This window comes from Glandiceps talaboti, chromosome 7 (assembly GCF_964340395.1).
Source record: "Glandiceps talaboti chromosome 7, keGlaTala1.1, whole genome shotgun sequence".
Classification (NCBI taxonomy): Eukaryota; Metazoa; Hemichordata; class Enteropneusta; family Spengelidae; genus Glandiceps; species Glandiceps talaboti.
In genome coordinates, this window is record NC_135555.1 from 15,130,408 (window position 1) to 15,153,495 (window position 23,088).

At 35.3% G+C, this 23,088-nt stretch overlaps 3 protein-coding genes and 1 non-coding gene across 4 annotated transcripts in view; 2 read left to right on the forward strand and 2 right to left on the reverse strand.

Annotated features, from left to right (window-relative positions):
* The first annotated feature begins 1,866 nt into the window (after positions 1-1,866).
* LOC144438149 (low-density lipoprotein receptor-related protein 12-like) lies at positions 1,867-8,956 on the forward strand. Its single transcript, XM_078127179.1, has 6 exons — positions 1,867-1,935; positions 3,279-3,449; positions 4,455-4,676; positions 5,549-5,686; positions 6,152-6,310; positions 6,961-8,956. The coding sequence occupies exons 1-6, from the start codon at positions 1,914-1,916 to the stop codon at positions 7,131-7,133; spliced, it is 885 nt and encodes a 294-aa protein (XP_077983305.1). The 5' UTR covers positions 1,867-1,913; the 3' UTR covers positions 7,134-8,956.
* A 1,563-nt stretch (positions 8,957-10,519) lies between these two features.
* LOC144437998 (uncharacterized) lies at positions 10,520-16,207 on the reverse strand. Its single transcript, XM_078127030.1, has 3 exons — positions 16,090-16,207; positions 11,480-11,758; positions 10,520-10,831 (listed from the first exon to the last, which is right to left on the reverse strand). The coding sequence occupies exons 1-3, from the start codon at positions 16,180-16,182 to the stop codon at positions 10,520-10,522; spliced, it is 684 nt and encodes a 227-aa protein (XP_077983156.1). The 5' UTR covers positions 16,183-16,207.
* Positions 16,208-17,313: 1,106 nt separating this feature from the next.
* Trnat-agu (transfer RNA threonine (anticodon AGU)) lies at positions 17,314-17,387 on the reverse strand. Its single transcript has one exon. It is a non-coding gene; the product is annotated as a tRNA-Thr (tRNA).
* Positions 17,388-22,381: 4,994 nt separating this feature from the next.
* LOC144437346 (Golgi apparatus protein 1-like) overlaps positions 22,382-23,088 on the forward strand; it is a 41,930-nt gene continuing 41,223 nt past the window's right edge. Inside the window, exon 1 of the mRNA XM_078126271.1 lies at positions 22,382-22,974. The gene's annotated coding sequence lies outside the window, so the exon portion shown is untranslated. The remainder of the gene's footprint in view (positions 22,975-23,088) is intronic.

Below are 23,088 nucleotides of genomic sequence, written 5' to 3' on the forward strand. Positions count from 1 at the left end.
TTTATTTATGTTGGTTTAAATGTCACGACAGACATTGACGTAGGAAAAAAAATTAGTATGCAACTCGGAGGAATAAAATGTCTTCGGCAATAAAGGTTGGTTCTCGTTATTCCAGTTTGATAAAGCGCGTGGGGTGTCGTACAAAGTGCAACCTAACAAGTCAACTCACAACTAGATATCAATCTACAATACCCGTTGCAATTCACAAAGCATACTCACGGCTTTATAGCTGATATCGCGATGATGGAGTGACGTTTTGTAGTATATTTGACTCATATCTATATTTTATAGTCCCGGTGTGTTCGTCATAAAAAAGATTACTTATCAGTCATGATGCAAATAAACCAAAATGGAATAATTCACATCGCCATTAGCATTTATTTTTTGATATTTCATATCTGTGTTGTCAAGATAGGAAAATTCCAGATTGATAAGTCGATCATTTCGGGCATTTATTTATTAATGTAATATTCATATAAGTGGCCTTATAGGTATATTGCTCACCAAGGCACAACGGATATCAGATTACGTGCCTTGAATTATTGATGCGATTGACTTTTTTCTGACGTGGCGTTACGTAGAATGTTGTTATTCGTTGTTAACAAGGAGCACCTGTTATTGGCCCGAGACATTATTCGATCTTTCAAAATTTGGTTATTATTTAACTGAAAGACGACGGAGATCGGAGATCCCATCTCCTTCAAAATTTCACACAATGTGAAAGCTAAAAAGCCATTTTTAAATAGAAGCTGTAACAAATCGTAGCATGTACGACTACAATATTTGCGTAGGATTCGTAGTACGTATTTGCAGAACATGGCGTGTTGCAGCTGTACGGATTTCCATTTCTAACCATCAAAAAAAAATGTCCTTTTAAAGTGCAACTGTTTTGATGGTTCATCAAGCTAAACTGTAGAAAATGCTTGCCAGGTCGATCATCCAGGTTGCTACTGACGCTAGTTCATTAAAACGGGCACAGATGGAAATCCCAACATGCTGTTTTTCCTTACACTATATTACAAATATAAGAACAACATGAGCACAAGAAATGATAACATTATTGTAACATTGCACCTGTTTGAATCAGTCTGTATGCGAATTGGTTATTAATTAGACAATTAATATTATGAAATGAATTGTTTAGCTTTGATTAATTCGCTAATCAGACCTTCCTACACAATGAATTTGTTCATGCGAAGCAATTCTCTTTAATGGTTTCTATAAATTTATAGCTCTGGGGTTAAAACTTGAAAGATTCCTTTCGCCAATCTCTGACCTGTCATACTGTGTGATACTTTCATATTTCAAGCTTTGCTATTTTCTCAGTGTTATTATATATGTGTCTACCATATTACAGTGTATCATGCACAGATATGTGTAGTTGTATCAAAACACGTGTTTGTTCTGCCCATGTCACAATTTCAAAGTTTAAAGATATGCCCCCGCCCATCTCTCTGTCTTTCTCATTCTCATTCTGTCACTCTGTATGACTACCTGTCTGTCTGTCTGTCTGTCTGTTTGTCTGTCTGTCTGTCTGTCTATCTGTCTGTTTGTCTCTCCCTCTCACACACCCACACTCACATACTCACTCGGCAACAATAATCATAAGTATTATATATCAGAATAAATTGGTTATCATTTTCTCTCTACTTTCTCACGTCTAACTACAGCTGCGTTTCATTGAGATTAGCATGGAAACGTCCATAGGATGTGAATCAGACAGTATTATGGTATATGAAGGTAATAGAAGTGACAACGTCCTCATCGCCAAGATGTGTGATTTCCAGCCATCCCAATCTGCTCTCCTCATAAACGACTCCCTAGTTACCATCGTCTTCCAGTCCAATAATATAGGCACATCGACAGGGTTCCGCGCTCTTTATTACACATTCCAGCCATTCCTAGCAGCGCAGATGGAGCGTCAAACTTACCACAGTAAGTATTTTTTAAGGATATTTTTATTAACTAAAAGATATAATCTAACACTGGCACTCTTATACATTTATTACATGGCTTTGGGGCCACTAGTAGACTTCTATTACCATACGAGTGCTGTTGTTATGTAGCAATTATTTCCTGGTTTTACATAACAGCACGAGGAGTAATATGGCGTCTACTCGTGCCCACATGTGGAAAGTGAAATGAATATAGCAATTCGTTCTCTCTTGACATAAAGGTTGGTTTCTAAGGGGCTTCATTACATGAAAGTCAAAACATAGACTCGGGAAGGGCTTCACTTTGAATTTAGGTGTAGGGAAATGTGATTCATATATTTATTAATCTTCCTGTCCTCATTCCTTCATCACTACTTGTTTTTCAAAGATAGGATGAGGAGATTTTAGTGTAAAATGTTTTTCTTTGAATTGTTTGTCCTCAAAAAACATTCGCAAGACAAAATGAAAGTTTTGTCACTTTGGCGCTGGCCAGCGAGAAAGCCGTGTCAAATAGAACTACTTCTTTTCTAGGTCGCAAGAAGTAAGAAATTTGTATTTAGAAAATGTTTCCGTGTGCACTTTTCTGTGATGAGGTCATCTCGTGATGAGATTTTCATGTGCTTACCCCAAACTGATTAAAATCTGATGTGGTGAAAACGGCTAGATGTCTTTATTTACCTAAGTATATTTCCATCGTTTGTTGCTCTTTATTTTGTTCTAGGTGATCTTTGCCTTCCCACGATAAATGTTTTATAACACTTAACAATATCTCTCATATATATATATCTCATATATCTGTGAGAAGGCGGCGATCACCCGGAACAAAACAAATGAGCAAAACGATGGAAATAGAGGTAAATAAAGACATCTAGCCGATTTCACCAGAACTGGTGCTTACCCTTACGTACCGTGATGATGTAGATGGTACGTTAAAAAGTCATTTCACACTCTCCCAAAATATACCACGTGTTTTAATGAATAAATGAAATGCAAATACATATAGTAGCGATTGCACACTTAAAGCTGTGTAAGCAGGAAGTTCCAAATCAGTACATGGGCGTGTTGCACAGTGTTACTAATGGGTATAGTCTCCCTTCCAAAGTTAATTAATCACTGTGCTGCCATCCCAACTAAAGTTACAACCGTCATGTATTTTTAATAGGGCAATCTTGCGAGCAAAGTAAACGGAAACTACTTTATTCACTAGCATTGTATCTAAACCACGTCTTCAAAACACATGACGCTTTTGGAACAATACAATAGCTTAAACACATTTTAAATATATAACTCATGAAGAAACCTTTAAAATTCATGTTCACTTGTTCCATTTACGTCATATTCCAGTTTGCCAGGACAACGTCGGCATGGCACTCAGTGGTGCAATCTTATCACATACAAATTACCCAGGAAATGATTACCCCGCTGACGTCACCTGTGACCTTGCAATTGACCCAGGAGGGAGATTTGTAGGTGTCTACATCACTTTCTTTGACGTGAGTCTGAAAGTGTTTCAAGGTAGGGATAATATTACTCTTTCTTAGTGTCACCCAAGAATATAGATGAAACGTTAGACGTCACACATGCTGCATGCGTGAAACAGATTATGATGATCACGCACAACCGATTTGAATTTAAGTGGCATCTCTACTGGGCAGGAGGGTTTGCTACACTGTCGTTCATGACTAGGGAATATATAATTGATATTAATCAGCTGTATTTGGTACTTGAAGACTCTTTGAGTGGATTTGCTTACTTTTTAACAGATCATTTCACTATATCTGTCATTTTTAATCAGTTCATTCGGAATCGGCTCATTTATGAAGAATTTACCGATCGACTTATAAAGAAATGCAGTGTTGTCGATAAGAATTATTCAGTACACTTCGGTTTCATTGAAGACGTGTAAGTCTTCGCACCACAGCAACAAATGCAGAAGTGGGTTCAGTCTAATCCCACTGCTAGTAAGACGAATTGATATGATCATATAATTAAATTTTAATAAATGCAGCCATGGCAACAACTATACTTCCTAAATATTCCGTAATCTGTCTCCTGTATATGATTTATATATTGTATACATATAACTGGATTATATCTGTGTCTCCGAATGTCTGCGGATGTGAGCCTATATAGCTTTGAATGTGTGCGTGTCAACATCACATTCAGCATTGATATTCAATTATGCTATCCAATACTGTACTATAGAAAACATGACATCTTGATGTATACGTTAAATATCGTCGCACGTAAACATCTTCTGATATGTTCATGTGAGCTGTTTATGACATTGCAAAGAGAGTATCCGCATATAATACGATGTTGACATTTCAAGAGGTTTTTATCATCGGATGCAAAGACATACCATGCTATATTGCAGGGTAGTGAAAACTAAACATTCAAAGCATGAGCTCATACAAATAAAATCAGTATCCGATGATGCAGTATATAGCGAAGCATATATTTCAAATTTTTTTTATTTAAAGAGATGTTTTTTTTTTAAAACAAAAATCCTATTTCCAGTTGACACGTTGCAGCGAAAATGTTCCCCTCCATCCGAGAGCGTTGTGGTGTCGTCCTTGTACCCGGATGTACCAACGAATCTGACAGTGTGTCAGAACGATGGTAATAGGTCATCAACAGCGATTGGTTCAACAGTATTGGTGTCATTGAACACAGCGTCCCACAATGGCATTCATTACCGGGGCTTCAAGGCAGTATTCACGCAGTATTATCCACCTAATGGTATGTCATCAAATGCAATCAAAACTCTATTGCGTGGCTGCAACCTCCATTGTACTTTATAATTGCGAATGTCAAATCTGATATCAGAGATTAGCTTCATAGCTGTTATGGCGATAATTAGAAACGAAATAGAATGTAAGTCGAGAGAGCAATCAGTGGGGAACCGATTATCACATGGCTAGTAAGAGTGTTTCCATGGCAAACTCATATAATTTATTTTTCTTTATTTCCTCGGTACCTAATATATTGTTAATCTATTTCAGTGACATCAACAAGCTTAGGAATTATACGGTTTTTGATTTGTGATTTGTAAATATTGATAAGTAAATAAATGAGTAAACGACAAAGAATATAATATATCAAAATATGACATGATACAACAATATAATACAATATAATATTATTTTACTTTTTTTTTTATTTCGGACAAAGTAGAATAGAATAGAATAGAATAGAATAGAATAGAATAGAATAGAATAGATTAAAGTAAGACAGAATAGAATAAAACAGAAAAGAATAGAATAAAACATCAAATCTACCAAATAGAATAGAATAGAATAGAATAGAATAGAATAGAATAGAATAGAATAGAATAGAATAGAATAGAATAGAATAGAATAGAATAGAATAGAATAGAATAGAATAGAATAGAACAGAACAGAATAGAATAGAATAAAAAAATAACATAATGAATAGAACAGCATTTCATACTTTCTCTTAAACCATTTCGCAATGGTTAAATTATACGTTACAGGAACTCCATGTACTTAAATCTATCTCTGGTAACATCTATCAACTTCAATAGGTTATTAGGCACTTAAAATAATATAGTTAACATAATTAATGTTAAATCTTCACTCTTTACTGTTTAGTTTCATACGAAGCTACATCACCGTGTCACAAGGACGACTTTTACTGCGTCGGTGTGTTTCGCTGTATACCAGGATTCCTACGTTGTGATGGCGTCAATCACTGTGGAAACTACGTAGATGAAACAAACTGCCCTGATGGTGAGTTTTATGCAGGTCACTTGATATCACGGTATGATTCGTGTCTGTAACGTAACTGACAGCTCTTCTTTAAAAGACTCATAAAGTTGACACACCTGCGCATATTCACATTAATTTTTTCCACTTGTGATATATACCCAGTACTGTATGGAATTATTGATTTTTTCTCTCAGTCTACCAAGAGTTGATTAAAGGGCAACGTTAATTACTCTGCCTTAAAAGTCAGTTTCATTGAAGCTAATTCTTATTTTATTAACTTGGGAATATAATTGTGGTCTGCATATTTACACTCGTCATTTTAGCATTATTATACAAATTCTATTATTTATTCATTTTAATTTCATGAAAGTCATAAAATCAGATTACATAATTCAAGGTTTTCGTCGCACTCATACACAATCAGAAGTAATTAATGTTTGCTTCAAATACGAATTGAATTATTATTTTTTGTTTTTTGCTACTTAGAATTCAAAGTTCCATCCAAAAATGACATCTGTAATCCCGACGAGTTTTATTGTGGATCTTATGCCGGACCAGGAAGAACTTGTATTTCCAAGCAATTCGTTTGTGATGGGAAGAAATTGTGTTCAAATGGTGCAGATGAGAAATCCTGTAAAATAGCAGGTATTTTAATAGCAACAGCGACCCCAACGCTTAATGCCATAACTGACTTTGTTTAATTTTTTTCTGTTATTATCAATATGTTATAAGTAGTTGTTGCAAATGGTGATATGGGGGGGGGGGGGTTATTGGTGTATACATTAATGGGGGAGGTGTTTGAATAACTGACAGTGGTTCCAATTTACTATAACGACAATATACAAGTAAATCTGACGTACAATGAGTTGCCACATAATATTTGGGAACCGCTAAATTTCAGAGTGTGCCTCAGTCTTTTTGTAGAATAGCGTGTGAGATTTATGTTGATTTAATGCAAATTGCCACTCACTAACATTTAGTTGTTTTTAAAGTAAATATAAATAGCTTACTAGAGGTTTTCTACCAAAAGTACAGAAACAGCGCATATAAAACCTTCTAGCATTTGCAAAGAAAAATCGATTCAAGCAGCCAAGCTTAAGTATTGGTTTTCGTTACCATTGATGGAACATCCCATATGTACAGCCTGATGTTGAGAATAGCCATGCTTGTTTAGCAAAATGGTGCAAACATTATCGTCTGCAATGTAGTATATAGTGATATTGATGGCAAAATAACTCTAGCGTTTTTCCCCCAATAACATTTTTCCCTGATGAACTATTTTCTCACATTTGCAGTCGAGTCAGGTCTGTCAGCGAAGGCTATGGTAGGTGTTGTATTGGGTCTGCTTCAAGTGGTCGTACTTGCTGCCTTTATCACAAGATACATGCATGGCAGACGGCGGAAAAAGAAGAGAAACAGAGTCCTGACCAATACAGGGTATGACGCAATAGCTTTAGAACCTCGGTGAATACAGTGAGACCTTCGCTTCGTGCACAGCCTTTCCCAGTCAACCGTTACAACTCCGCGCATCGACCACCCGACCCTTGAAGGAACACAAAGACCTGTGCTATCTATGTAGCATTTCTAAAGTGAACGTAAGGGATTTTTTTTCATTGCCGTCTTCAACGTGAGGAATACCATACATACTTTGTGAACATTTGCGTGCTTGCCAAGAATAACCGGTGATCAGGTTTCGACGTCCATGCAACAAAATTAAAAAGTTGTAGCAGTTATCTGAGAAACTCTGATACACTTTTTTTAAAAAAAACTCGGAGTCTAATCTGCTGCCATGCCTTTCGCTGAGATGTAACCGTTCTATGAGAAGAGTTGTAATGCATACACGTCATCGTGACGTCACATCTAGTCTCTTTTTAAAATATTCAACTGGTTCTATTTTGTACAAAGTGTGATTTACACCATTCTTGTCATCATCTCACACACACATTGCACTTCGCGTTTTATATCACACTTTTAGAACAACGTGTGATAGTTCTGCATGGTTCAAGTATATGGTCATCTTCTCTGTTAAGCTGGTTTATATACACTTCAATTGACGTATTTGAACTTGAACGATGGAAAGAGTGTGAATGGCTTTTTAGAAATTAAAGTGCTGACTAAGACACCAGAAATAGTAGACTCCCTGCCAGTTTCCCCGTAGCAGATGTGTGCAAAAACAATTAATTGTGTGCTTCGCATCGTAAACAGTGTTCATTCGATAGTTAGCTACTAAGTATACCGAAGTTAAATTATCAATTTATTCCACCGTTTGGATTTTGTATACATATTTCAACCGTTGATGGCGTTTTACGTTACCTCGCCATTAGGCCTAATAAAAAAAATTGTGTGGATCCGATTACGCTCAATTTTAGAATAGGTGGGGTAGGTAGATTTTTTTATTTTATTTTATTATATATATTTTTTTGTATGGGTGTCTAGTTCAGGTTTTCAATTGTTTTCCAAATGGTCTCTGTGATAAAATCGCAATTCATCGTGACAATGTATTTTTAAACTTGTAATTAAGCGTCTCATTCAGGCAGTCCTTATAATAAATATCTTCATATCATACAATAAATCTGTTGACCTAAACAAGAAAAGAAACGCAATATTTGATGTCTTTTGTTGGTTATTCATATTTACACACTGGCTCTGCATCGTGGAAATTGTTTAATAAATGCGAAGAAAGCTTTCAACTAAAATGCTGTACATATATTTTTGAGGGCCATGTCTTATAGTTTTAGTATTCAAAAGACAGACGTGCACGTGGTTGCGATATCAGTAATAAAAATACTGTATGATAGATGATTTAAGATTTACATGTAGCCTATATAGAGCCTATATCTTCAGATTTGATTGTAAACAGTAAAGAGTTGCCATGGTTTCCTAGAAACTTAGGTCAAATATCTTAGAGACTTTAGTTCCGGGAATAGAATTGTTACAGATTGTTACTTTTTTACATTGATTTTAAGGCAACTCTTGATCATTTAATGTGTCCTGTGATTTTCTTTCGTAGAGGAAGGTAATGTTATGGAAGTGTCCTGTCCAGGCTGTCAGCCACGTGTCAGTGTGTGTGCGTGTCATGTTTCTCTGTCTGTGGACACAATATATCTAAAAATAAACGTCTGCATATTAAATTCCGATGAAGCGTGATGCACAATCAAATTATGGGAATCACAAGAACTGGTTATGGTTTTTTTTAATATCATATATGCATATTGATAAGTCATTTCCATGAATAACGATTTTTGAATATTGAGAAATATCTTTTGAATAAAGTCTTCAATTTCATACATACATACTGATGTTGTTTTTATACTATAATGGAAATGGCTTGCATATTACAAGAATAATTTTTATGACTAATTATTAAATAACAATTGAGAGTTACCAATGTATATCATGAATGATAGCTCATCCGATTTAGGCCTGTTAGACATTATTAATGTAATTTGCATATTACAAAATTTGATTTGCATAATTAATCTTAGTTATACAATTAATTGATGAATATTATCTGAGATTGTGCTCAGAATTGTGTCTAACAAATCATATGAATAGCATAGATTATTGTTTATGCATTAGACAGTATACAATGGATATGAATGACCTTTATTTGCATATAAAATCCAATTCCTAGCACGAGATATCGTGTTCTGTTCTGTCGCGAGAGGGAGCTGTCTCCATTCCTTCACACTTTAAAATATTTGCAATTTTCTCAAGCAGGAATCCTCATGGAGGGCGCTCATTTTACACCTGGTTTTAAAGGTGTTTGTGAATCAGAGTACACTTTTAATTCTGTGAGATGTTTTGTTTAAATTTGTGATTGTGTGAACGTGTGTTTAGATGTATTTTATTTTACCGTTTTGCTGTATACACTCTTCATGTTGTAATTTTTCGTCTCCTTAAAGAGGTAATATGGATGAAAAATAAAGTATCCATTTTAAATGTTCAATGGCATCTTTGAGAATAACTCGACTGTGCAATACGAAACAACGTTAACGTCCACCAAAGTCCGCGTGTCAATAAATTGCAAATAAAAATATTTGTGTATAAATAATAAATGAAAAGTTTGTTTGTTTGGTATGTACAGAAAGTGATTTGTAAACAAACGGATAAAACAACTGCTTTTTAGTAATTTGAAATCGAAGATTGATATCCATATTTTATCCATAATACCACTTTAAAAATGACTGTAATGTACCCTTTGAGAGGTTGAAAACCACTAAAATATTAAAATATACCGTACCGTAAACTTGTCTAAGCTGTCGTGTACATATCGTATTTTTTATGAAATCTGACGAATTTATAAAATGCTGGATATGTTCGTAGTAGCCTTTTGTTGAATACTAAGATGCATCAATATAATGCCACGTGTCAAAGGTCAAATGTGAACTTTTATTAACATAACATTTTCATATGTGCTTCAAGAGAATTTAAACCTATAAGAATTGATATGTAATACATGTATGTATGTAGTATGTATGTATGTATGTAAACTATGTATGTATGTATGTATGTATGTATGTATGTATGTATGTATGTATGTATGTATGTATGTATGTATGTATGTATGTGTGTGTGTATGTATGTATGTAAGTATGTATGTATGTATGTATGTATGTATGTATGTATGTATGTATGTATGTATGTATGTGCGTGTATGTATGTGTGTATTTATTCGTGTACATGTATTTGTGTGTGTGTATGAGTGTGTTTGTATGTTGGTGTGCGTGTGTAGATGTGTGTGTTTGTGTTTGTGTTTGTTTGTTTGTTTGTGTTTGTTTGTTTGTGTGTGTGTATGTGTATGTATGTGTGTGTGTGTGTGTGTGTGTGTGTGTGTGTGTGTGTGTGTGCCTGTCAGTTAGGGGTAAGTAAATGAACTGTGTAGTCCTTCTCCTCGTCTGTTAATTTCCAATGTTGTAACGTTTCAGTTGTATAGTTCACTTTGACGTCATCAAGGTACAGAATGTGTTCTTTTTTGTCCTGTCTGCATGTATGGCTCTCAATTGGTTTACATCGAGTGTACTTCAAAATAATCAACGTCAACAGTATACCACTAACTCCGACAAAGAGTACAATAAAAATCCGTGCTGTTACCGACAGTCTTCTCATTCTCTCACAAAACGCTTGGAACAATTTTCCAACGTTTTCCATATTCTTACACATGCCCTGTTGGTAAAAAGAACAATCCTATTTATTGACACAAGGCGATAATAAATACTATCAGGCACTATATCAATAACAATCAAAGTACCATAGGTACATTTACGTCTCGATAATACTGAGCGCAATAGTGGTCCGACGACTGACACACGCACACATCGGGGTCCCTCAAGAAAGAGAGAGAGAGAGAGAGAGAGAGAGAGAGAGAGAGAGAGAGAGAGAGAGAGAGAGAGAGAGAGAGAGAGAGAGAGAGAGAGAGAGAGAGAGAAAGAGAGAGAGAGAGAGACAGACAGACAGACAGACAGACAGACAGACAGACAGACAGACAGACAGACAGACAGACAGACAGAGAAAGAGACAGACAGACAGACAGACAGACAGACAGACAGACAGACAGACAGACAGACAGAGACAGAGAGAGACGGATAGAATAAGAGCAAGACAGACAGACAGACAGACAGACAGACAGACAGACAGACAGACCACCAGTATCAACATTGCACACTATGGTTAATAAGGTTACATTCAAAACGGTTTATAGTCGGATTTTGAGAAACAAAATCACTTAAACTGTACTGGGTAGACTATGAATGCTTGCAAATTTAACTAACTGCACATTCACTGCTTGTACTGAATGCATTGGGTGTACTTTACCAGAAAATCTGAATCATCCTCATTTGTTTGAATATTTGATTGGCCAGCCATGATATTAACCGGAGATATCATAGAAGTCTCATGATGATTGGTTGTCTTCATATCATACGTTAGCAACGTTGTATTTGATAGACTGGTCACGCCGTTTGTCTGAATGAATTCATCTGATTGGTGCGTTGAACTCAGGTGTGACTGGTCTTTGTTTGTTTTAAGTACATGGTTAGAGGAAAACTCTGTTGATTCTGTAAATTCTTGAGTCACAGGGTAAACTTTCTTTGTCTGCCGATGAAAAAAAAACAACAACAGAAAGAGATATTTAGCAGGGATCTCAATTCGATTAAAAGCCTATGTAGTGACGGCTATTCCTTACTACAGCCGTTGCAACAGTTGTCTGGAAATTCTGTTGAGCAGAACGTCATTTTAGGATCAGTACACTTAAGACTGCCTTTGTAGGTGAGGTGCCGTAAAGTCGTCTCCTTATCATATCACACTATCAAACTGATATACATTGAATTAATACAACATTACATCGGATGTCTCTGGTGTAGGTTTCCTCCATTTTCTTATCAGTTTGTTTATGTCTGTGAAAGTTTGTCATATTGACATATATACAATATGTATAACTTTCACCGACATAAACAAACTGATAAAAGCATCGCCTCAATCTACTTTTCTAGACAAGGGTTTCAAGACTACAGTTGTATTGGCATTAACTCTATTGTTTGCTGTAATATTGACATTTAGATACGTTAAAGTTTGTGTCTTGATCAACGCCCCTACGAAGGAGGAGCTCACTCTCAGGACAACACGTTTTTAAAAAAAACACGTATATACAACTTTAACGAAGGAAATGATGGTAAGAAAAAGAAATCGAGGTGTATTCACTACTGTGGTCAGATTTTAATCAGATTGCAGATCTTGTATGGATCTTAAGATAATTACTTTAAAAAATAACGATATCAATTTTTTCTGGTCCACTATCGTCACAGTTCTCATATTTATACCATTATTTGTGGCGTGTGTTATATTGAATACACGAACACGTACTGCTTCATTATAACGTTACAAGGTGTCGTGTCTTTAAAGCGTGTTATGATTTATACTATTCATCATCACAACCTGACACGTCTACCCTTATCGAAACTACTATAAATGCATGATCTCTGACAAGTGTTTTCACACAAGAAATTCATCAATGTATGTTTAATGCCTAGAGGTCAATATTTATTTCTAAAAGAGATACTGAAAATACGGTCCAATATCAAATTCCACTGATAAAACATGAAAACCATGAAACCTACAAGTATGCGTTTATGCGTGTATGCATGTATGCGCATGCATGTATGCATGTATGCATGTATATGCATGTATGCATGTATGTATGTATGTATGTATGTATGTATGTATGTATGTATGTATGTATGTATGTATGTATGTATGTATGTGTGTGTGTGTGTGTGTATGTATGTGTACGTGTATGTGTATGTGTGTGTGTGTGTATGTGTGAGTGAGTGAATGTGCATGTGTTTGTGCTTGTATGAGTGTACAGTCCAATTTTTGTACTGTGTGTACACGTGACAGTAGAATTGAAATACGTGATAAGCCTCTGCAATATAGTTATATATTTTATAATACTCAAATACTACAATGACATGAACTATAACACGTTTGATAAAAATAATAATTTGAAATTTGTAGACTCAGTTACATTTCTACATGTTACACATCCGCAAAAATGTATTTACACTCGTCTGTAAAAACGTAATTATATAATATCTGACATCGATATCAGTGCAACGTTATAATTTACAACAAAATTTTACTATTTTCAGAAAAGTACTTAAAAAGGCCAAGTAAAATCCATATGCACATTTACAATATACCGTATTGTAACAATGCAAGCTGTTTGGACGACATATGTTGGTAAATCTAAAGCCAAACATAATTAGGTTGGAATATACACAAGGTATAGATAATATTATTGAATAACTAAGACCTAAAAGTGTCTGCTGGTTTCAAAATACGTTTTAGATGGTAAGTGTGTATGAAATCATTTTCACATTATATGCCGATCTGTCATAATTTGTAATCTGGTATAAGTGTTCCTAATCAAAGTATGAACGATGAAGGACTGCAACATATTGATGTATTACTTTTAGCTAGGTCTGTGTCTTTTGTACACTATTTAGTAGGGTCGTCCATCAAAGATGTGCCACCATTGAGCACGTATTTACTCATTCTGATAACTTCAATTGTAACAACTTTCCTATTTAATTAGGGTCGTCCATCAATTAAAGCTTGAAATAGATATTGAGAGTTTCCACTACACGTGTGATAGAGCTTATTACAGTTTAACTTAGTGGACAGGCCGACGGTAGACAAACTGGGTAGTTTTGCTATCAACACCACCACCACCACCACCACCACCACCACCACCACCACCACCACCCCAGATTAAAACCGTCATAGTAATGCTCTATGAAAGGATCCCTTCTCACGATCGAGATATTAAATAAATTCCATATCTCTATAATACACATATTATTGTGTGCATGTTTCAATAATGGTTGTGCCTCTCTCACCACTGCATTCTGGGTTTGAACACACCCAGACTATATCGGCTCGGTTGGATTAAATTTCCCAAATCAGAATGTAAGACAGGATGATGTTCAGTTTGACTATACTCCGAACAAAGCGCGTTTTCCCAGGTTCTACGGTTTCCTCCTGGTTTAAATTTAATTAAAACTAGGGCACTTGGCAATTAACAAGCATATTTTAATTTCCAAACTTAATTTGGATTAATACAGTACATATTATGTTATAATTATCATCACTATTATTACAGTGAACCTTCTCTGCCTCTCCAGCTTATCTGTCCTAGCTTTCCTTTCTAATTAAAATTCTCATGAATATATATTAATTTAATTATACAGTGATGCGATTCTTTGACCCCAACTTCAATATTGAAAAACCAAAGGTTACAAATTAGGACATAATTACAAATAAATGACAGACCTGAAATGTGACGATGAAATTATTCGCTCATCTGGTTTGTAGCACCAGAAATTACGATGTTTATAATGAAATATTTTTCTATTATTCGTGACACTTTGTTTGATAAGTGGTTGAATGCAAAATACATGTATAAAGGCCTATGGTTTCTGTAACACCACGCTTCAAAAAGATCATCTACAAAAAAAGCACCAAAATCTATCATACCAACTGCAGGAATATTCTTCTTATCTACTCAATGGGGTTTGCCTAGCTACATAATGTCAATATTGCAATCTTCCATGACACTAAGCATCTGAGACGTAGAACGTCCTATCCTAGTCAGTCCCGAGTCCAAGCTGAGGTTGAACATGTTTCTACACGGGTCTCAAAATATCCTAAGTCCTTAATGCATTTCTAGATTGGACTAATGTCTAAATATTCCCTGCTAATAACCATGTGTATCATGTCGGTGTCTCCTATGTAATATATATATATATATATATATATATATATATATATATATATATATATATATATATATATATATATATATATATATATATATATATATATATATATATATCCTTTAACTTTCTATATCTCACCTGTCAATATATATATATATATATATATATATATATATATATATATATATATATATATATATATATATATATATATATATATATATAACTCGGTGGGTATCAATCTGCTAAGACAATGCTCTATACCGCAGTGGCAGAGCGTAATAGTTTTGGTAGTACTGGAACTCTTTCTTGGTTGTAACCGAGTCGGAGTTTCACGCATAGTGCGATCATCAGACACTCTGTCTGATGATCGCACTATGCGTGAAACTCCGAGTTACAACCAAGAAAGAGTTCCAGTACTACCAAAACCATATATATATATATATATATATATATATATATATATATATATATATATATATATATATATATATATATATATATATATATATATATATATATATATATATATATATATATATATATATTGTTTATTATTAACTATTACGCTCTGCCACTGCGGTATAGAGCACTGTCTTAGCAGATTGATACTCACCGAGTTATATATATATATATATATATATATATATATATATATATATATATATATATATATATATATATATATATATATATATATATATATATATATATATACTACCATATCTAGACATTCTCTGTCAACGGATATAAATGACCTGATGCAATGTCTATAACTTCCCTGTCAATTTCTATACATTCTCTGCTAACATCTCAATTTCTGTATATTCTCGGTCAATTTCTAAATATTTCTAGCATATCAATATAACGTATAGCCACTGCCAATGTCTATACATGCCAAGTCAATGTCTACATATTCCCTATATTGATACTGGATATGTATACCCTGATAATGTATATATTTCATGTCAACGTCTATTTATACACTAGTAAATGTAAGTAAATAACTAAATGTTAAGTCTTGAACGTCGAACATACTGTACGTTATGTTTTGGTATACTGTGTTGTTAATTTACTGAATATAATGTTCGCCTAAATAAATACAAAACAACTAATTAATGCAAAAATATTGGAAAAAATAACTTCTACCTTCCCCACATCGTCCACGTTGGCTTCAGCTTGGACCAGACATGGTGATAAAACACTAGCAAGGCAAACTAAAGTGAAAATATCAAACGCCATTTTCCATTACATGCCTACAACCGTCATATTAGAAAATTGTTGTGTGGGGTGTTTTTTTATATTGTGTTATTATACATAGATGTATGTGCCATATGGTTGGCCTCCATTGAAATGCAAATTAAGAGAGAGTGTTTGAACAGCTTGTATACCGATTGAGACACATTACCACAATAAGTGCAATTTATTGAAATATTCATAAACGTTATTATAGACCAAGGAGCAAATCCGAGCGTCTACGTGCAACGATGTACCAGAATCGTGCTTTTATTTTTTGTCTGGTCAACTTTAGGAAGGGATTTTGGAAAGGCAGACATTGGATATCGAACAATATGGTGATCAATCTGTTAAAAGGTTATCACATTTGGGCATGTCAACGACCTCCTCTCGCCCTAGCATCAATGTCCGGGCATAGTATGGTATATAAATAGTCTGTATGAGCTACGGTGTGTTTTATCATTATTGCATTACTGTGACACCAATGTATTGAAAAGAAACACCGTGTATTAAACAATCAATAGAAAGTGGTTTCCATCACGATTTCGGTCGAGACTCACGCATCAAAAACAGTTCTATTGATATCGAAAAACAGACATGCATGCTCAGAAATACTAACAGGTTTTATGTATGTATGTATGTATGTATGTATGTATGTATGTATGTATGTATGTATGTATGTATGTATGTATGTATGTATGTATGTATATGTATGTATGTATGTATGTATGTATGTATGTATTATGTGTGAGCGAGAGAGCGCGCGTGTGTGTGCGTTTGTTTGCTTGTACATTTTTTTAATGACATCAGGTGGGGGAGGGGGCCGTTTGTGCATGGTGATAGAACCCAAAGCCTCTGGAAAGTTCATTCTGCTTGGTTTAAAAAATGACATTTGTCGCATTACTTTAATGATTGCAATAATAAGTTTAACTGTGTATATATGTTTTCCAATGACGTTGAATTGGTTGGCATCGGTTCTCCACCCATGGCCATTGGGGCCTCGGTTTCTGCTCTGTATACTACATGAGAAGTTATTATATAATTTATGCAATCAATAGTGCTGAACGTTTTCGTCAAACTTGTTTTGTTAATTTTCAAGATAGTAGTGGTACGGACTACGTGGCTCAACAAAAAAGAAGGCACCGCTGGGATTTGAACCCAGGATCTCCTGTTTACTAGACAGGCGCTTTAACCAACTAAGCCACGGCGCCCATATGTACATGTACAGGGTTCCATAGCAGCTAGCAATATTAAATATATTCGTTTATCGATTTTCTAACTTCACTTGTTGTCGAATTACTTCTTTTAAATACAGATTGATCGGGGATACATATATGATAATGACAGCCACTGATGGACAAATGAGCATTTTTCTAAACTTTCTCCGCTTACAACAGGTTTGAACTGAAATAATAAAGCAATAAAAAGGTAAACCGTGTTATCGCAATGTTGTGGAGGAACGCTCGATAACTTATTTGTTAGGAGTAGTGTACGTGTGCATCCATTTTGAGTACTAAGCTCTATTTCAGACCAATTTATTTAATCTATATTCAGTGTCAAACACTATATTGAATTGATTTTGATTGAATTTTCACTGAAACGAGAAATTGGCTGTTTTATTACCCAGCTGGATCTAAATATTCAGATTTAGGAAGGTATGCATTGTAACCATGATCATGACTTACATGTATTTTAATTTCAAAGGATTTTAATTTGGTGGAAAACCGCACCAGCAAAAAAACAATACTTTCTAAGTGATTTTAGTATTTGGCAATGCTCCCCTTTAATTATCTCAAATTAATGATAAATTGGTGCCATCTCAGACCAAGGCATCTGATACAGATGGTCCCATGTCGGTCCAGCCTCTTTGAATTTAACCCCATCTTAAACCAATATGCGAAAAGGGTTACCAGGGGGTTACCACGGGCAAAGCGTCCCTAGAACGTCAGACTGTATACCCAGGATCCCCAGAACAGGCTGCCCATGCTGTGAGTATTAATGAATTCAAAGTTATATATATATATATATATATATATATATATATATATATATATATATATATATATATATATATATATATATATATATATATATATATATATATATATATATATAGTTTTGGTAGTACTGCAACATATATATATATATATATATATATATATATATATATATATATATATATATATTATATGTCTGATGATCGCACTATGCGTGAAACTCCGAGTTACAACCAAGAAAGAGTTCCAGAACTATCAAAACTATTGCGCTCTGCCACTGCGGTATTGAGCACTGTCTTAGCCTCAGATTGATACTCACCGATATATATATATATATATATATATATATATATATATATATATATATATATATATATATATATATATATATATATATATATATATATTGAATCCTAAAATTTACAAAAAATTAGAAGATGATTGAACTGAAAACTTGAATGATAAATGCCTGTTCTTAACGACAGCGACAAGAAGAACATGTAATTTGCCTGTGTTGAAATCTAAAAATCCGTCCGAAAGAAAATGACAATATTTCGACTTCAGAGGGCGGTGGTCATGATGACGTGTTCCGCCGAAACAAGTGTAAACTTATACCGTCAGTGCAATGCGTCAGAATATCTTATAATTGTTCCAGGTGACAATATGTTACCGTTAATTTAACACCGTCAGTACAAAAAATACACGTCAACTGTATATACTTTTGAAGTCCAAACTCTGTGTCATAAATTTTGTGGTTTGTATAAACACATATTGTGCAATTTATCTAAAGCTGCAGCCTGACATATTTTTTTCAAAATGTTGTGTTAGATATGTCATGAGTCATAAATTGTAAACGATTGTGTCAAGTAAATAAACATTATCTTGCATGCAATGACAAGAAGACGCATGTAAGGTCAAATTGATTCATGAGACAGAGCAAAGGGTAAAGCAACGTTATTCTATCGTATACGTAATAAGTAGAGATCATATGTGTCACAACACGCTATATAACTTGTACCTCAAATGATTTCAACAGCTGCTTTAGTAAAGAACGTTCTAGAGCAACTTTTCAACTGTTTATTTTTTAATTGAATTAACCGTATTAATGAATACTTTGCGCTCGGAGAGCAGAACTTCACAGTGACAAAACATCTCAAGGAACTTTTGTTCCTGGCAGCAACTAAATTAAGGAGTTCGATTGAATCGCTCCTGTTGCTGGAAATCGTGTGTGTCATTCGATCCAAAAGTAATTTCTGTGTCTGTTTGAGTTTATTTCCCCTAAGATCCCTGGTACAGATTGGTTCGACACTACAGCTTGTATAGTGGAGACGTTACTACTGAATTCAGCCTCTGGTCAATATCAAAATTTACAAAATTCTGCTCCGTACGCGTAACAGATACAACCAATTATAAGTACTCATATCGCACACCCCGAACAGTATTGAATCATCTATGGGTGAACGTATTTTTGTAGCTGTGTACATGTTAGATCAAATCAAATTGAATTTTTTAGTCTGTACCCAAAATTCAGCGCCCTCAACGGCTATCACGATTTATACCTGTTATTGCAATACTAATGGATAGGATTGCCCACTGATTAACATGTACAATGTCTAATTATTGGCATTTTAACAATTTTCTGTACCTAGTACTAGTGTGAAGAGATTGTTGTCCCGTTTGATCATTCATTACTTTAAAATTTATTACACACATTTACAATCTTGTTCAAAACATTCTTGTATAGCTATAGTCCCTAGACTACCAAACCAGCACAAAAAGAAGAAAATGTTAAGACTGAATACTCATGAGTTCTAAATGCTTATTATCTGGGGATAAACGGTTATTATTAATTGTTCATTTATTGCGTATAAGCATGTCTGCTAACTCCCACTCAGCTCCCACTATCACTCCCTATATCGCCGGGACCACTGGGTAGACAATGAATCTGAAATAAGACATTTCTTGGTAATGCGATTGAAATTTAAGTGATGTAATAACACGAATGACGCTCCAGAACCCAAAGTTTTCAAAAATTCCTTCCTTTCCTAGTCCGGTGTTCTCCTAAAAAGGATCTTGTATGTTGAGTGTTTTGCATGTTGTGTCATTCCGCCCTCAACGGCCTTCTCGAAGGAAATAATTTATATGTAAACGTACCGTGTAACCGCGAGGGCGCCCCGACAAGGCATATCGTACAGACTTACATGAGACTAATAAAGTAAATATTATGATGATACTGTACATTCAATTTGTAAAACCACATATAGCTGTGAAAAATAATTACAATTGGATTTGTCCATGGCTGAACGGTACGCTCTCTCAGTTTAGTTCGGTCGGTCGCGAATAGGAATTCCTTCCTTGAGGGTTAAAAAAGCTTGTTAGAAAGCTCGTGTTTGTTTGGTAATACAAATTCATGAGGATGAATCAAACTTAAATTTGTACACGTATTTCATTGTTCACTTTGTCGTGACTTGCAAATGCAATTAATATCATACTCCAAAATTTGTGTCACGGCCAGACAAATAGAACTTTATAATGACCACAATGGCCGGCTGTTTTCACTTGTGTTCGATACCTTGCCCTTGATTATATATATATATATATATATATATATATATATATATATATATATATATATATATATATATATATATATATATATATATATATATTATAGACCAGTAAGCAAGGGGCAATTGCAACCTGTAAATGTTTATTAACCAAACATACACCAGATATCGTCATATATCGTATTACTGTTACTGTTTTTACTTGTTATGTTCTTTCCATTTTTCCCATTTCTTAATTGGTTTTATGTAATTTGATAGTGTAGCTCGATCAGCTGGGTGATTATAACCTGTATATCACGTGTGATTACATAAAAGAACTAGCACTACTTTAGGACTTACTACGGCCTAGGGTTAGTGTTTGTAGAAACTGCCAAAAACGTTAACTCTGTTGAAAGTTTGAGTAATCCCAACCCGACCTTATTAATAATATGTTACTACCCCCCCCCCCCGTCTATCATCAGGTTTTTAACCCCCCCCCCCCCAACTCACACTTTTTCCAAACGTACTACCCGTGTGAAGATACGATAACATCTTGGTTTTTGGCCTTTTTTACGAATTCCATGCTGGGTTTTTTGTGGTAATCTAAAAATCAGCACATACATGACTATTTCTGTGCTTAGTTATCTCTGCTTCCCGGAGTCAGTTTACAAACTTGTGTTGATAAAGGGACACAGAAATAACAAATTTCAGTAGTAAACTTATTTCCAAGTGCCCCCCCCCCCAGTCCTTCTTTTTTTCCAGTGGCCCTCGCCCCCCCCCCATGCATGCCAAAATTGCGACTAACACTAATCATATATTTCTCCAACCCCCTCAGCTCGTAAGTAATGACGACTCCCGGACCTGAGTGATTTTCAGACACATGTCTGGAAACTGACCTGCTCATGACCTTAGGTGACCCGATGAGCTGACCCGTGTTTTGAGCTCGCTCAACTTCTCAGACACTTTTACGTTACGACCAAGGGCCAATGGATTGATCATTCCCAAGGCCTAGGTTACTTCGTATTAATGGCTATGTGACAAACAACAAAAGCACAAGTTATGCTGCTTCCTCCTGGATCCTGAACCACTGGCGACCCACCCCAATTCCAAATCCCCGAGCCTCAGCGCTCAGCCTGGTACACCACCGGTCTCACCGTTCATGTCTTATTCGTATCATTACATGTGTCCCTGTGTTCAAGATGTGATCGCCATTGACCACTCCTAGTGGTGCTTGTCAGCAAATCCAGTAAGGAAAACTGAAAACAAATAACCAACATGTTATTAGTCCAAGTCCACTGTGTATACATAGTAGTAATTTACATCAGTGAGCTGCGAGACTTAGCTTCCGGGGATCTTTATGTTTCTGCCTATTACTTATAGGAGTTGTGCGGCTGTGTAATATATATTCTTACGCTCGTGCGTTGAGGTCATCATATGTGCAACAAACCGTACGTAGAAATGTATTTATAATCCCATAATATTGAACAATATTGATTTTCTTGCAATTCATAGCTCTTAAAGTGTCATTTTATTGATCACTTTCGAGTAATGTTTGCTAACCGGACTAAATACTGCACCGATTAACCATACATTTCGGCAAGTGAAATTTAATCAATGCGCCATACGGAAAGTAGTCCGTCTGATACGTAATCAAGATGGCGACCGGCTTACGTGGACATGCGAGATTTCTCCAGCTTGTATTGATACTTTTATTGGTATCAATATACTCGACGGAAGGTGAAAATGCTGATGATAGATTTAAGAGACAGGATTTGGGCCAACCCAATGGTTTCAACGTCGGGGCTGGTAGAGAAAATGAGTACCCAAAAGTGCAACAAGGTAACATTGGCGTAAATCAGCAAGACATTCATGCTAACGTAGGTGCAGGTGGGCAGCCAGTGGACAGAAATTTGGGTTATCAACAGGGTGCCAGAAATGCTCAAAATATCCCAGGACAAGTTCCTCAGGTTCCACAAAATGTACAGAAGGACCCAAAACACCCGTGGAAACCTATATACGGAGGTATACAACACAGACCAGGAATCGACAAGCTACAGCCTGCCGCCCAGGACCAGCTTGATGGTCGCATACCGGTACCAGGAGCAAGGCAGCAATCTCAGCCGAGACAAGGGTACAGGGCAGGTCAAGTGCATATTATTGATGGCCCGTGTAGAGATACAGTCCAGTCTATATGTGCTAAAAATACCAGGGGAAACAATTTCGCAGTGTTGGAGTGTCTACAAAATGACAAAGGAGTGAGTAAACTATTGTCATTGTTATCAGCTGTACTTATAAAAGAGGTGTGCAAGTTTATTATACAAATGCCATGCTGAGTGTCATTGAAATCATGGTCCCTTTTTGTAAGATAT